The 12,172-nt window shown below is 38.4% G+C and overlaps 1 protein-coding gene across 9 annotated transcripts in view; it reads left to right on the top strand.

The window, feature by feature from the left end:
• Window positions 1-12,172, top strand: part of LOC133663370 (inactive dipeptidyl peptidase 10-like) — a 168,348-nt gene that overhangs the window by 145,875 nt on the left and 10,301 nt on the right. For 3 of the 9 annotated variants that reach the window (XM_062067792.1, XM_062067790.1, XM_062067791.1), the window contains exons 22-26: window positions 3,213-3,267; window positions 3,348-3,447; window positions 6,981-7,039; window positions 8,986-9,058; window positions 10,039-10,112. In XM_062067792.1, coding sequence (XP_061923776.1) covers window positions 3,213-3,267; window positions 3,348-3,447; window positions 6,981-7,039; window positions 8,986-9,058; window positions 10,039-10,112 — 361 coding nt within the window. Of the gene's footprint in view, window positions 1-3,212; window positions 3,268-3,347; window positions 3,448-6,980; window positions 7,040-8,985; window positions 9,059-10,038; window positions 10,113-12,172 lie in introns of those variants that run through there. The other 6 variants (XR_009828291.1, XR_009828295.1, XR_009828293.1 and 3 more) reach the window with 6 other exon arrangements.

The raw sequence follows: 12,172 nt of genomic DNA, 5'->3' as shown, positions 1-12,172 counted from the left end.
TTGAAAAGTACAGTGCTTTTCCTTCAAAAATAAGGACATTTCAATGTGACCCCAAACGGTAGTATAAGTGTTAAATGTATAAATACATGTAAACAAGGAAGTGTTTATATACTACATTACCCAGAAGGCTTAGCGCTGTAGACAGGAACAGGAAGTTGGACTGAGTTACGCAGGTAGATGATAATTGTGATGTTTGATTGATAAAACATTGATTATTGTTACATGTTGTTCCTGCTTCGTCTACACAAGAAAGAAACATATGTTTGAATTACAAAGTTGACTGCTTTAAAAAACAATCTGAAAGCATGAGAGGTAACCACATTTACCTGTGCTTGTTTTTAATTGTTTTAATGTTAATGTGTTAATCAATCCCTCTCGGATTTCAAAAGTTTGTGATTGCGCTTATTTATTAAATTTAACCAATCCTTGAGAAATCTGCACGCCTCACAATTTTGTCCAGTGCCTGCATTCCCTGAATATTTGGACCAATCAGCGTTATTTTTTCAAATCGAAATTGTCTCTCAGCAGACCGCAAACTCGCACATCATCAGTCTAATTAAAACCTGCGTTTGTTTCTTGTATAAACAAGGCAGGAACAACAATATGTAACAATATATAAATTCTTTATTGATCAAACTGTCATCAACGGTTTGGCCTTTTGTATTTATGTTACTGTGTTTTGTATTGTTTCCTTTCCAGCGCTCCTATTTTCAGTTCTACTTCCTGGTTGTCTCTTTTGGAAAACAATTCTCCAGTCTGAGCGCTGGCTTCCTCACCTATACCTTATTGGCAATCAAGATGCTTTATATGTCAGCCCTGTCATCTTGCTATTCAGCATTGTGGCAATGCTAGCTAGAGAAATTAGCTTTCTGTGCACTCCCGGGCTGCACTAGTTTCTGTTTTCTGCAAATAAATCTTTACAATACTTGCACGCCATCTCCTGTCTCTGCATCTTGGGGTTCCAGACCAAAACAACTGTAACACAAATGGCATAGTCCTCAGCTCAGACCTACCTTTTGTGTAGTGGCAGCTTCATCCAAGCAAGCCGCCAAACACTTTGTCATTTCAAAAACCAGAAAATTAAAACTTGATACATCTAAGCAACACCATGCTGTCAAAACAAAAACACTCACAATTCCTCAGCAAAACAACTCAAGTCCAGCACTGACTGATTTTGTACTTAAATGAAGTCCCCAAGACCGACAAGAATCCCTAGTCACTGGTAACCGGTCCCCTGTCTTCCTGGGCTGCCACTGCAGGAGCTCGTTGTTTTGGGCACTCAGTCTCTCCAGCTCCCTCTCCTGCTCTCGAAGCCTCTCAAGAGAGACCCCCCAGCTTTAAGACGTGCCTCAGATGTTTTTTTCTCTCCTAAAACTCTTTTAGGTACTCCTGGAGTCAACTTCATCATCTTAAAACATTGCAACTTTTTCCGCAACTTTCTGAAAAAGCTGCTGCAAATTCAAGCATTGTAGGCTTCAACAATCACAAAAAAAACAGTGAAATCCTGCTCCAAGGAGCCGTCCACGCTGAGATTTCCCAGCTTTGTTGTCTATTTCTCCTTTACGTACTCCTAAAGTCAAATCCTTCATCAACTCAAAACATTGCAACTTTTTCTCAACTTTATTAACAATCTGCTGCAAATTCAAGCATTTTTGTGACGATCGGTCACTTCATTTCTGTTTGTTTCCTTGTTTTTGTATTTACTTCCCGTCAGTGCTCTTATTTTGTTGTATTTCCTATTTGTTCCGCGGAGCACTGTTTTTTTTCTCACCTGCCGTTGATTGGCAGCCGGTCCACACCTGCTGCCAATCAGCATAGGATTCTATTTATGCCTTGTCTCGAGCACTCCTCAGTGCTCAAAGATCACTTTATGTTGGTAACTGTTACATGCAAGACTGCTTCCCTCTCTGTTTGAGGAATAAAACTCATCTTACCTCCTCTTCGCTCTCCTGGTTCCTGCATCTTGGGGTCACAAAAACGGCAGCCATGCAAGTTCCTAACAATTTTAGGAACAACAATCACAAAAAACAGCGAAATCCTGGAGGGACTGTTTGTGTTTGTGTTTGTTGTTATTGTGATTGATGTAACTTCCTTGAAAAGAAGGTTCTTAATCTCAATGAGATTGTTTTCCTGTTTAAACAAAGGTTTAATAAAAAAATTAATTGAGCGCCGTTAAGAGACAAATTCTGTTGGCAAAAATGACCCTGATTAGCCAAAATTTGTGCAAAAATTGCAGGCTTTGGACAACGTTGTGAGGCTTCGCATTATTAACGGGGATTGGTTGAATTTGTGTGAATTGCAAATTCCTTGAGGGACTGATTGAAGGTTTAAAGTAAACATAGCTTATTATCATGTCATAATTAATTCCTGCTACTCTTGTGTTTGGTGTGCAGAGGTTGATGACAGTTCAGTATTTGTAAAACACTCGAGAGATTTGGCTTCAGTGTAGTAGAGACATGATTTGAAAGACAGTCCTGCTAAGTAACTGTCAGGTAAACAGGGTGGCAGTTAAAAATATATGTTTTTATTCATCCCAAAAATATGCTCAGTTCTTTCCCTGCCTCGTCTTTTGTGAAATAAAAGCTGCGTTGCTGGGTTTTGGATAGGTTGGTTTTCAGGTGATAATTGTAGTATGATTACATCTCTTGGAGGGCTCTTTATTTTGTAGGACAGTGTCAGTCTTCTTGAAGGTCTGTTCTTGTGTGGTGGTAATACACAGGTTATTGGTAGATATAAAAGGCTGATATTGTGAAGGGAGGAGCTTGTAATTTGTAGTAATCATACGTTAAAGTACTTGTAAATTGAGGTTACTGTAAGTTGAATAACTTGTATGAGGTACTCGTAAATTGAGGTACTTGTAAATTGAAGTACTTGTAAATTGAGGTACTTGTACAGGGAAATTGAGGTCCCACTGTATGTTGTGTAACATCCTCTTTAAATATGTAATCTGGCAGAACTTTTAAGCAGTTCTGTCAATTACTGTAGGTATAGTTATTGCGTGTGGTTGGAGACCAGGCACTTCCAACCGCCTCATGGTATGACGACCAGTCAGCTTTTTGCAGATTGATCTTCCGCCAAAAAATCAGCTATCAAATAAATATTTCATTCTTAATTTAATTAACTACATAAATCATATTGTCATGTTTAATGTACTGTATGTATGAATTAAATATTACTACTGTGTACGGAAGTATTATTGCTATTTTTTTCAGACATCTCATGATGCTCCCTTATATCGATGGTAACAGAGTTGGAGTTTATGGAAAGGTAAGCTACACATTGTTGTAGCATCATTGGCATAATTAGCACTTTGATTGTGAAATACTTTTATTCCTTTTGATTTTCAGGCATATGGAGGTTTTCTTACATCCATCCTGCTACTCTCCTACAGCTCCACGTTCAGCTGTGGCGTAGCAGTAGCTCCTATCACAAACTGGAGGCTTCATGGTAAGCAACACATCCTTTCAGGAGATAACATGTATTCAGTGGTACCTCGGTTTTTGTACGCCTCACATTTTGTACGAGTTCTGGAGTAGAATTTTTGCAAAATTTTGCCCTGATTTTTGCCCAATTTATATTATGGCCAAACATTGTAACAAACGAGTCTGTTTGCTTGCGTATTATTTCGTGTACTGAAGTACCCAAACAAAGAATCTACAAGTTGCTGTATTTTTAATTGAGTATGACTGCAAAATTATCCACCATAAAAAGGTGAGAAACATTACGGAATTCAAGAAAGAACTTGTAGCATCAAAATAATTCAATCAATGTAAAATAATATATTTTTCTAATACGTTTGTACACACACACATATATATGGCTTTTTTGCAGATATCCGATATTCCGATATTGTCCAACTCTTAATTACCGATTCCGATATCAACCGATACCGATATATACTGTTGTGGAATTAACACATTATTATGCCTAATTTTGTTGTGATGCCCCGCTGGATGCATTAAACAATGTAACAAGGTTTTCCAAAATAAGAGAACAACTTCAACTCAAGTTATGGAAAAAAGTGCCGACATGGCACTGCCATATTTATTATTGAAGTCACAAAGTGCATTATTTTTTTTAACATGCCTCAAAACAGCAGCTTGAATTTGGGACATGCTCTCCCTGAGAGAGCATTACGAGGTTGAGGTGGGCGGGGTTGAGGTGGGGGGTAGTGGTTAGGGGGTAGCGGGGGGTGTATGTAGTACCGTTAGTGCTGCAAGGGGTTCTGGGTATTTGTTCTGTTGTGTTTATGTTGTGTTACGGTTCGGATGTTCTCCCGAAATGTGTTTGTCATTCTTGTTTGGTGTGGGTTCACAGTCTGGCGCATATTTGTAACAGTGTTAAAGTTGTTTATACGGTCACCCTCAGTGTGACCTGTATGGCTGTTGACCAAGTATGATTGCATTCACTCGTGTGTGTTAAAGCCATAGATATTATGTGATTGGGCCGGCACGCAAAGGCAGTGCCTTTAAGGTTTATTGGCGTGTTTTAAAAAGTCATAAATTTTACTTTTTGAAGCCGATACCGATAATTTACGATATTACATTTTAAAGCATTTATCGGCCGATACTATCGGCAGTCCGATATTATCGGTCATCTCTAATATGTATATATATATATGTATGTATGTATGTTTATATGTATATATATATGCATGTATCAGTGACGTGTAGTCACTGGAGGCAGGTGAGGCGGGACCTCCCTGCCATCATGGAAAGAAAAAAAATGTAAAAAGAAAAAAAATTAATTAAATTGTTATATGTATCCAGTTATTATACTATAAAGTTATTTTCCATTTAAATTCACCAGTTTTAGATTATTTTTATTCAAAATCGCTGAATTTTCACATTTGCCGTTCAAATAATGAGAAGAGACGGTGCGGTGATCAGCAGCCAGTTGAGGCACTTGTGCCTCACCATGGATTGCGGACTCGGCTAACTGATGGCCTGCTGTGCAGTGAGACCGTATTGCTATATGAACTATATTATACATTTCCATAGTTTAGTTAGCTGAGGTATATAATGTACAGTGTATTTTGTCAACAACTGTATGTGTGTAACGTATTTCTTGTGCTGAGCGATCATAATACTGCTGCGAAGACACACTGGCTGAGGCTGAGGCTCGCAGTGGCACGCCTCCTTGTGACGGTTAATTCACCCGTTAATGCGCTGTAGAAAACGGGGGACGGGGGGGGCGGGGGGGGGTGCATGTTATATCAACTGAAGCCCACACTTAAACTTTCCACGTGCAAGATTGAATCTATTGTAACCTATTTTTATGGGCTTTCCTCTTTGTGATGTTAAATTCCTGTTATACGCTGATATACAGTATATGCCTTGCGCTCTTATTTTGAAGGCGCTAAGAGCGGAAGTGATGACACGTTGGAGTGGAGCGGAGGTTTTTAAAAGAAGGTAAATAAAGTGGTCCTCGTGTAAACTGGAGCCCCCGTGTTTATTATATTGTAGTTTCATACAGTATAGGCGACATTTATGAACCCTCGGTTCCACTATTTAAAAAAGTTATTGAATAAGAAGCCAAAAAGTGCAAAAACAATAATGTTTGTGTTGGAGGAGTTGTGAATAACCGCAGGGCCACAACATTAGGTACACCTGCAGACTGCAGCACATATTTCATATTTCATTCATTCACAACTCCTCCAACATGAACATTATTGTTTTTGCACTTTTTGGCTTCTTATTAAACAACTTTTTTAAATAGATTCAATCTTGCACGTGGAAAGTTTAAGTGTGGGCTTTAGTTGATATAACACTACCGTCAGGGGGTGCATTAATCCAGCACAACAGCGGCGCATGGACTTCATTTATAAGTAAAGGTAAGACCATAATAACAATTTTTTTTTATTAAATGTGCTTTTTGTGTGCTACAGTTTGTATGTGTAAAGTTAAAGTTAAGTTAAAGTACCAATGATTGTCACACACACACTAGGTGTAATGAAATGTGTCCTCTGCATTTGACCCATCCCCTTGTTCACCCCCTGGGAGGTGAGGGGAGCAGTGGGCAGCAGCGGCGCTGCGCCCGGGAAATTTTTTTGGTGATTTAACCCCCAATTCCAACCCTTGATGCTGAGTGCCAAGCAGGGAAGAATGCTGGTATGAGCTTTTAAACATAACCCGTTAACTGCTGCCAATCAAATGGTGAATAAGATACTCTTTAGGGTTCATATGTTTGTACATCTGACTGTGATGAAGTCAGTGCCTCACCAGCCATGAACCTCACCGCACATCACTGGTATGTATGTATGTTTATATGTATATATGCATGTATATCTATATACATATTTATGTATATATGTATATATGTATGCATGTATGCATATATGTATGTATATATATATATATATATATATGGGGACGGCGTGGTGCGGTTGTTAGAGTGGCCGTGCCAGCAACCTGAGGGTTGCTGGTTCGATCCTCACCTTCTACCAACCTCGTGATGGTTCACGGTTAGGGCCTTGCATGGCAGCTCCCGCCATCAGGGTGTGATTGGGTGAATGTGGAAATAATGTCAAAGCGCTTTTAGTACCTTGAAGATAGAAAAGCGCTATATAAGTATAACCCATTTATCATTTATTATATATATATATACAGTGGGGCAAAAAAGTATTTAGTCAGCCACCCATTGACAATCAATGGGTGGCTGACTAAATACTTTTTTGCCCCACTGTATATATATATGTACAGTGTTCATATTGTTGGGTGTCGGAACAGGTTAGGTGGATTTACTTTATTTCATATTGGAAAAAATGCTTTAGTTTTCATATGCTTTGATTTTCGTAAATTTTTTTGGAACAGATAACTGACAAAAAGCTAGGTACCACTGTAAACTGTGTTAATAATTGTTTTACTTTTAAACTTCCAAGCAACAGTGCTGAAAAAACACTAACTTGCTACTAGAGATGATTAAATGACACAGCACAGTGTGTATTTATATTAACCCAGTTTCCTTGTCTTCTTTTTAAGGGTCTACCTTTACTGAGAAATATTTTGGATATCCAGCTGAAGATGATCACAAATATCAGGTCCAATAAATTGTTTACATTTATAAAACTCACTGGAAAAAGTAGTAAATTATATGTGCATTTACAAGTAATTACTTTCACACAAATTAGGGTTGTCCCGATCCGATATTAATAATGGATATTTGTCTGATATCAAAAAAACAAGTGTCAGATGATATAGGCTTGTATGTAAAATATCCGATACAAGCAGTCTTGCAGCGTGCAAAGCTGGACAGACAGCATCTAAATCTCATCCACTAAGCATCTCTGAGTATACTTTCATCCGATCAAATCTTTATAATATATATTCGGTATATTCAGTAGTATGTATTATGATTAATTCATCTGATTATCTAAATATGTACTATGATTGCTGTTGATGTCGTATCAAAAAAAAAATCGGTACAGGTTGATTGATTGATTGAGACTTTTATTAGTAGGTTGCACAGTGAAGTACATATTCCGTACAATTGACCACTAAATGGTAACACCCGAATAAGTTTTTCAACTTGTTTAAGTCGGGGTCCACTTAAATTGATTCATGATACAGATATATACTATCAAATATACTATCATCATAATACAGTCATCACACAAGATAATCACATTGAATTATTTACATTATTTACAATCAGGGGTGTGGAGGGGGGATGGGGGGGGGGGATATGGACATCAAGTAGTGGACATAGAGAGAGAGAGAGAGAGAGAGAGAGAGAGAGAGAGAGAGAGAGAGAGAGAGAGAGAGAGAGAGAGAGAGAGAGAGATCAGAAGGCATAAGAAAAAGAAAAAGTATCTGCATTTGATTGTTTACATTTGATTATTAGCAATCCGGGGAGGGTGTTAGTTTAGGGTTGTAGCTGCCTGGAGGTGAACTTTTATTGCGGTTTTGAAGGAGGATAGAGATGCCCTTTCTTTTATACCTGTTGGGAGCGCATTCCACATTGATGTGGCATAGAAAGAGAATGAGTTAAGACCTTTGTTAGTTCGGAATCTGGGTTTAACGTGGTTAGTGGAGCACCCCCTGGTGTTGTGGTTATGGCGGTCCTTTACGTTAAGGAAGTAGTTTGACATGTACTTCGGTATCAGGGAGGTGTAGCGGATTTTATAGACTAGGCTCAGTGCAAGTTGTTAACTCTGTCCTCCACCTTGAGCCAGCCCACTTTAGAGAAGTGGGTGGGAGTGAGGTGGGATCTGGGGTGGAGGTCTAGAAGTAACCTGACTAGCTTGTTCTGAGATGTTTGGAGTTTAGATTTGAGGGTTTTGGAGGTGCTAGGGTACCAGGAGGTGCATGCATAATAGAAAAAGGGTTGAACGAGAGTTCCCGCCAGAATCCTCAAGGTGCTTTTGTTGACCAGAGAGGAAATTCTGTAGAGAAATCTCGTTCGTTGGTTAACCTTTTTGATTACCTTGGTTGCCATTTTGTCACAGGAAAGGTTAGCCTCTAGAATGGAACCTAGGTAAGTGACCTCATCTTTCCTGGTGATGACACTGTCACCTACTTTTATGGCAAAAATTACTTAATGCTCCAAAATTTGTGTTATATCTGAAGTGAAAAATTGCTATTCGTGCCTCCCTCATACCAACATCATCCTTGTGCATGCACACTACTTATTTAATCTATTTTTATCAAAATGGCCCAGTAGGGATCATTATCTTTTCCACATAAATGTATTCATATACAGGAAATTAACATTATGGCACGATAGATCTGTGTTTCTTTGTCCCCCTGCTTCCCTTAGGGATTAGACCCCTTTAAAGACAAGAACTGAAGCAGGAAGACACAATCATGCCTTTCAGTGTGAAAAAGCAGTCTTGTCTTTAAGCTTTACATATCAATCAATCAATCGGAAATCTACTGGCACTTTCTTTACAATGTCAGCAAAAGTCAGTTTGCAGACAACACATTCCTTTCCTGAAGATTGTTGACTATATATTAAATGTGTCATCTATATTTGTGTAACTGGCAGGTTTCCAGTCTACTTGGTGATGTCACTGGACCAGTTTTATTAAAGTTCCTTATTATCCATGGCACAGCAGACGGTGAGTACGGTTACAGATGGATAGTACTGTAAATCCATAATAATAATAATAATGGATTATATTGGATTACATGGGCAGCATGGTGGAACAGGGGTTAGTGTGTGTGGTCCTGGGTTTGATCCCCGGGCTCGGGGTCTTTCTGTGTCGAGTTCGCATGTTCTCCCCGTGACTGCGTGGGTTCCCTCCGGGTACTCCGGTTTCCTTCCGCCTCCAAAGACATGCACCTGGAGATAGGTTGATTGGCAACGCTAAATTGACCCTAGTGTGTGAATGTGAGTGTGAATGATGTCTGTCTATCTGTGTTGGCCCTGCGATGAGGTGCCGACTTGTCCAGGGTGTACACCGCCTTCCGCCCAAGTGCAACTGAGATAGGCTAAAGCACCCAAAAATGGATGGATGGATTAGATTACATCATATTAAACCCAAAATTCCTACTGAGAGTTTGGCTAGAAACGTTGCTTTTTGATTTTCACATTATCTGTGCAAGCATTGACATATACAATATACAAATATACAATTTTACTTTCTAATGTTCTGTCTTTATTCGGACCTTGAGACAGACATGCAAACATAGTTGCGTTACAAACTGTAGGCATGAACCAGGAAAAATACACAGTCCAAAAAAAGTGATCTGAGTGGAAAGTCCATCCATCCATCCATTTTCTACTGCTTGTCCCTTTCGGGGTTGCGGGGGGTGCTGGATCTCAGCTGCACACGGGCGGAAGGCGGAGTACGCCCTGGGCAAGTCGCCACCTCATCGCAGGGCCAACAATAAGTAAAAACACAGTGAATAAAATCTAACTCAACAAACAAATGAAAGTAGCTGTGGTAGAACGGCGAGCATGGGAGATTGGTGTGATAGGAAACGAGCAAACTGGTGACAGTAAGTACTAACTGTGACCGGTAGAAGAAAGTTCAGAAAGTAAACATTCTAAAAGGACTTTGTGTTCCTCAACGTCACACAAATGTTTGTTTTTCAGCTAATGTTCATTTCCAACATTCTGCGGAATTGATCAAGCACCTGTCTGAGTCGAACCACAACTACACTCTGCAGGTGACGTTTGTTTATTTTTACTTAAAGAAGTACTTATATTTATATTGTATCAGGATGTAACGATATGAACATTTCATATCACAGTTATCTTCACCAAAATTACAAAAGTTATTATAATTATTGTGGTATTGTTGAATGTGCTCACAACATACTTTTACACACACTGAAATCCTTTGACCAAGTTATTTCTTTAAAAAATTAAAATATAGACATGCTTTTAGAAAACCAACTATTTTATGTGTTTTGTGGTTCTTGAACCAGGCTTCACTCTCTCGATTGCAGTTAATCCAAAAGGCTGCTTCTCGATTTTTAAATGGCACAAAAAAACACGAGCACATAAGACCCCCTTTTTAGCATCCCTTCACTGGCTCTCAGTTCATTTCACAAATCATTTTAAAATGTTATTGTTTGTTTTTAAATCTCTTAACTGATTAGTGCCAGGATATATTTCAGATCTTGTAAAAATCTACAACCCCACAAGTGCTGTGAAGTATGATGATCAAATTCTCCTTGTCATCCCAAAAACTCAATTAAAATCCAGAGGGGATTGTGCATTTTCTGCGGTAACTTTGAAACTTTGGAACGACATCCCTCTGGTTATTCGGACGTCTCCCTTTTTAATGAGTTTTAAATCACGTCTTAAAACATAGTTGTACTACTTGGCTTTAAAACCAGCATAAAAGTTGTGTGATCTTAGTCTATTTTATTTTAATTTATGAATTAATTATTTTTCTTTAGTTAAATGTTTTTTTAACATTTGACTATTCTTAGTTTTATCCTGCTTTTAAATGTGTGTTTAAGTACATTGCAGCACTTTGTGATACTTGTATTGTTTTTTTATATGTGCCAAATATTTTTTTTTTCTTAGTATTCATTTTGTTTTAAAGGGGAACTGCACTTTTTTTTAGAATTTTGTCTGTCGTTCACAACCATTATGAAATACAAAAGTCTGCTTACAGCAGAGCCAATGGGAGGTCCTCTATTCCAGTGGTTCTCAAATGGGGGTATGCGTACCCCTGGGGGTACTTGAAGGTATGCCAAGGGGTACGTGAGATTTTTTTTAAATGTCTGTCAAAAAGAACTGTGAAAAGAAATGCAACAATGCAATATTTAGTGTTGACAGCTAGATTTTTTGTGGACATGTTCCGTAAATATTGATGTTAAAGATTTCTTTTTTGTGAAGAAATGTTTAGAATTAAGTTCATGAATCCAGATGGATCTCTATTACAATCCCCAAAGAGGGCACTTTAAGTTGATGATTACTTCTATGTGTAGAAATCTTTATTTATAATTGAATCACTTGTTTATTTTTCAACAAGTTTTTAGTTATTTTTATATCTTTTTTTCCAAATAGTTCAAGAAAGACCACAACAAATGAGCAATATTTTGCACTGTTATACAATGTAATAAATCAGAAACTGATGACACAGTGCTGTATTTTACTTCTTTATCAAAAATGCTTTGCTTTGATTAAGGGGTACTTGAATTTAAAAAAATTCACAGGGGGTACATCACTGAAAAAACGTTGAGAACCACTGCTCTATTCCACCCATAAAATCCAATAAATAACCATCCATAAACCACCAACAATACTCCATTTACATTTTGTGACTTGGATATTTATCAAGTATTAGAGATATTGTTATTATAAGCGCTAACGCAGACAAACTATTTATAGCGGTGACGTGACAACTACCGCGTATGCTTATGTTTACGCCATCGAGTGGTCTGCTGTTTCCTCGCTTCCCTGTTCCTTGGAAGTTTATTGTAGATCATAAATGATGCCTCTCACCTGGACAGAAGAGGTCTGAGTATATAATTCGACAAGTTGGTACACTTTGACAGCCATACAGGACCTGGAACTGGCGAGAACAACACGAAAAGACGCTTGGTCTCCCCCTCCACCCATGCAGTTTTTTAGCGAGGATTATGAGACATTCTTCATCTAAATGGGAATATATGAGCATCCCAGCAGTCTGCATCCTAACGACAGCAGACCTTGTGATGTTTTATTATGTGTGTTGGCTTTCATGAAGTCTGCAGTGAGTAATAATCAGTGA

The sequence above is a fragment of the Entelurus aequoreus genome, linkage group LG13 (genome assembly GCF_033978785.1).
Source record: "Entelurus aequoreus isolate RoL-2023_Sb linkage group LG13, RoL_Eaeq_v1.1, whole genome shotgun sequence".
Classification (NCBI taxonomy): Eukaryota; Metazoa; Chordata; class Actinopteri; order Syngnathiformes; family Syngnathidae; genus Entelurus; species Entelurus aequoreus.
Note: the sequence above shows the minus strand (reverse complement) of the source record. Positions and strands in the feature narration are given on the sequence as shown.